General features: G+C 36.7%; 1 protein-coding gene across 1 annotated transcript; it reads right to left on the reverse strand.

The window, feature by feature from the left end:
• Positions 1–401: 401 nt before the first annotated feature.
• Positions 402–971, reverse strand: LOC130713396 (uncharacterized). The gene has a single exon (XM_057563168.1). The coding sequence runs from the start codon at positions 969–971 to the stop codon at positions 402–404; it is 570 nt and encodes a 189-aa protein (XP_057419151.1).
• Between the last annotated feature and the right edge of the window lie 1762 nt (positions 972–2733).

Below are 2733 nucleotides of genomic sequence, written 5' to 3' on the forward strand. Positions count from 1 at the left end.
TAAACGTAGCTCCTACCCAACTTCATGGTAATGCATGGGCTTACCTGAAAGCTTTTGAAAGTAAGGGCATCACCATTATCAAATACACTAATTGCAAAACAAGGCCACGCAAGAGTTTTTTCAGAGCCATTAATGCTAAACAACTTAGTCCAAGATTAGTGTACTCCAAACTCTTTCATTTGGCAGAAGACAAAATTCCGTGTTTTGTTATTTTCAGAAATACATAGAGAGCCTCTCAATACCCTAAGAATTGGCTTAAAATCCTGGCCTACGTCTTTAGGTCCAGAAGAAAAAGGCATTGTGTATACTTTGGTTTCCCCAAATTAAAGGAAACAATTTTGTAGCGATCAATAAGATCAGTATCATTCTTCCAATACATCTCTGCTAACCAATTAATAGTGTTACTCACATGATGATGAATGCAAAACCAAATTGAGAGCAGGGAAGACATGAATTGTCCTCCAACAATTATCACCCATGTTGTAAACATGGAGTGTTGTCGGCTGAGGGTTCACATGCACCACTTTGTAGGTGTCTGTTGAAGAATCATAACCAAACCCGAAATAATAAAAGCTCCTACGTAAAGGTGGGGAACCATTTGAAAGTAACCTCGTTGCTGGGTTCCAGAAATTGACCGTGTGGTAGCGATTTTCTCTGCATAACTTGGCACTTTTCAAACAAATCAACCCGTTGCACGCTCCAATCAACTCGTACCCGGAGATATCAGCAGATTCTATTTCAGTGTCTGCTGTTTCCAATAATGAAGTCATAGAGCGAGGTGAGACATATGATGATGGAAAATTATGGGTGTGACAATGTGTCAGAAAGCGGACATGGGAAAAATCTGCATTCATTCTAGAAGATGCATGGTGAAGGTGCAGTTTTACGAACTGAGAGTCAGACATGACATGAGAGACTTCCATGATTTGGACACAGACCGGAATCGCATGAGAGATTTTACTGGAAGCCATGACAAGATTTCAACCACCAGTTCTTGAGGGAGTAATGGGAGGAGTTCGAGTTCAAATTTTGGTGGTGGTCGTCGTCGTCCCAGGAGATAGTAAATTGACCTTCTTAGTGATTCAAACAAAGTGGAATACTTGAGAATTCTAACCCCATCTTCTGAATCCTCAGCGGCTAGAGAAACCCTTATTGGTCATTTACTTAAGCAGTGTTTGGACAAAGGTTAGAACTCTCAGGCCCAACTTGGAGGTGGCCCAAATATGAAGCACAAGGGTACATGGATATGGATATAACTAATTGTGGGCTCATTCTCTTGAAAGTTGAAATAGGGATCTAGCTCTTCATGGACGATCCAATGTGTGTTTGGTTTTCAGTTCACACACGTTCCAAAACAGTTTGAACTGAAAAACACGAATTCCAATGTGCGAATGTGAAAGTAACTCCTAGGTTCCGTTGGATTGAAAGCGCTTTCGAGTTGATCTCAACTGAAATCCAAACACACCCCAAAAAGGTGCAAAATCACTTCTAACGTGGGCAAAATCACTTCTCTTTCCAGTTTGAAAACTTACAAAATTTTCTAACTTTTACTAAAAAATCCAAATAAAGGGCATGTGAGAGGAGAATTACATTTCCGTAGATGTATTTGCATGTGGTATCAACCGAAATGCGGGTAAAGTTACAAAATGCATGAAAATGAAAGGTGACTGAAGCAGTGCTGTGTTTCCCAAACCGACGTTGAAGAAAGAAAGAAAAAGCATCCACTTCCATTCCCTTCTCTTTCTGCATAACATAACACGCCACCACTCCACCACCGTTCATATCAATAAGCAATCACTTATTGCTTTTGCTTCTCCCCCACTTCCTTCCAATAATCAACAACGAAAAGCAGGCCCACCCACAAACCTAAACCCCTTCCCCAAGGGCAATGCTGCCCCACAAACCCACCACCTTTTAACCTCCACCGTTCACTACTCCACACTCTTTATTTGCTCCTACTAAGTCATAAACTCTCACATTTCTTAACTAACAAAAACATAAATAAATAACCTTGTGGTCATAAACTCTCTTATTTGCTCCTACTAAGTCATAAACTCTCATATGCACAATTTTTTTGTTACACTCATGCACAAATTTAAGCATATAACTTACAATTTTAACATCGTTTTTATAAAATGAAAAATATTAGTAGTATACATAAATTTTCATGGCTTAATAAGTTTGGTCATTGAATATATTTTATTGACCTTACAATTTTTTACTTTATCCCTAAAATGAACTAGTTTAATTTTTAGTCATTAATGCTAAATTTTGCATCCAAAAAATGTGGAAACCTAGTTCACTCAACAACTTGTGATCTATTTAAGAAAAAAATTCCATATTTCCACCTGAGCAAGACACACTTCCCTTTCTCCTCTAGTGTAATCAGGCACCAATGAACAAATGGTGAGAAGCGGTTTCGATTCATTCAGGCACTTTTTTTTTACAATAAATAAAAACAAATATATATTATTTCAATGACAAAAAAATCTTATTTAAGTTAATTTTCATCTATATATATTTATATTTTAGAAAAAAAACTACTTAATTTCCTAATGCATTGATGTTATCATAAAGATAAATTAATCAATAAAAAAAAAACTAGTTTGGGAATAAAAGTAGGGTGAACCTAATATGCACCAATTTTATGTGGTGTAATTTTACACCACCTACTTTGACTAGTATAGCAGGTCAACACATTATTTTTATAAAAAAAAATATTATTAAAAATTT

This window comes from Lotus japonicus, chromosome 4, assembly GCF_012489685.1.
Source record: "Lotus japonicus ecotype B-129 chromosome 4, LjGifu_v1.2".
Classification (NCBI taxonomy): Eukaryota; Viridiplantae; Streptophyta; class Magnoliopsida; order Fabales; family Fabaceae; genus Lotus; species Lotus japonicus.

What these genes read in the sequence shown, in the direction of transcription:
- LOC130713396 (XM_057563168.1), bottom strand. Translation starts at nt 971, where the DNA reads ATGGCTTCCAGTAAAATCTCTCATGCGATTCCGGTCTGTGTCCAAATC.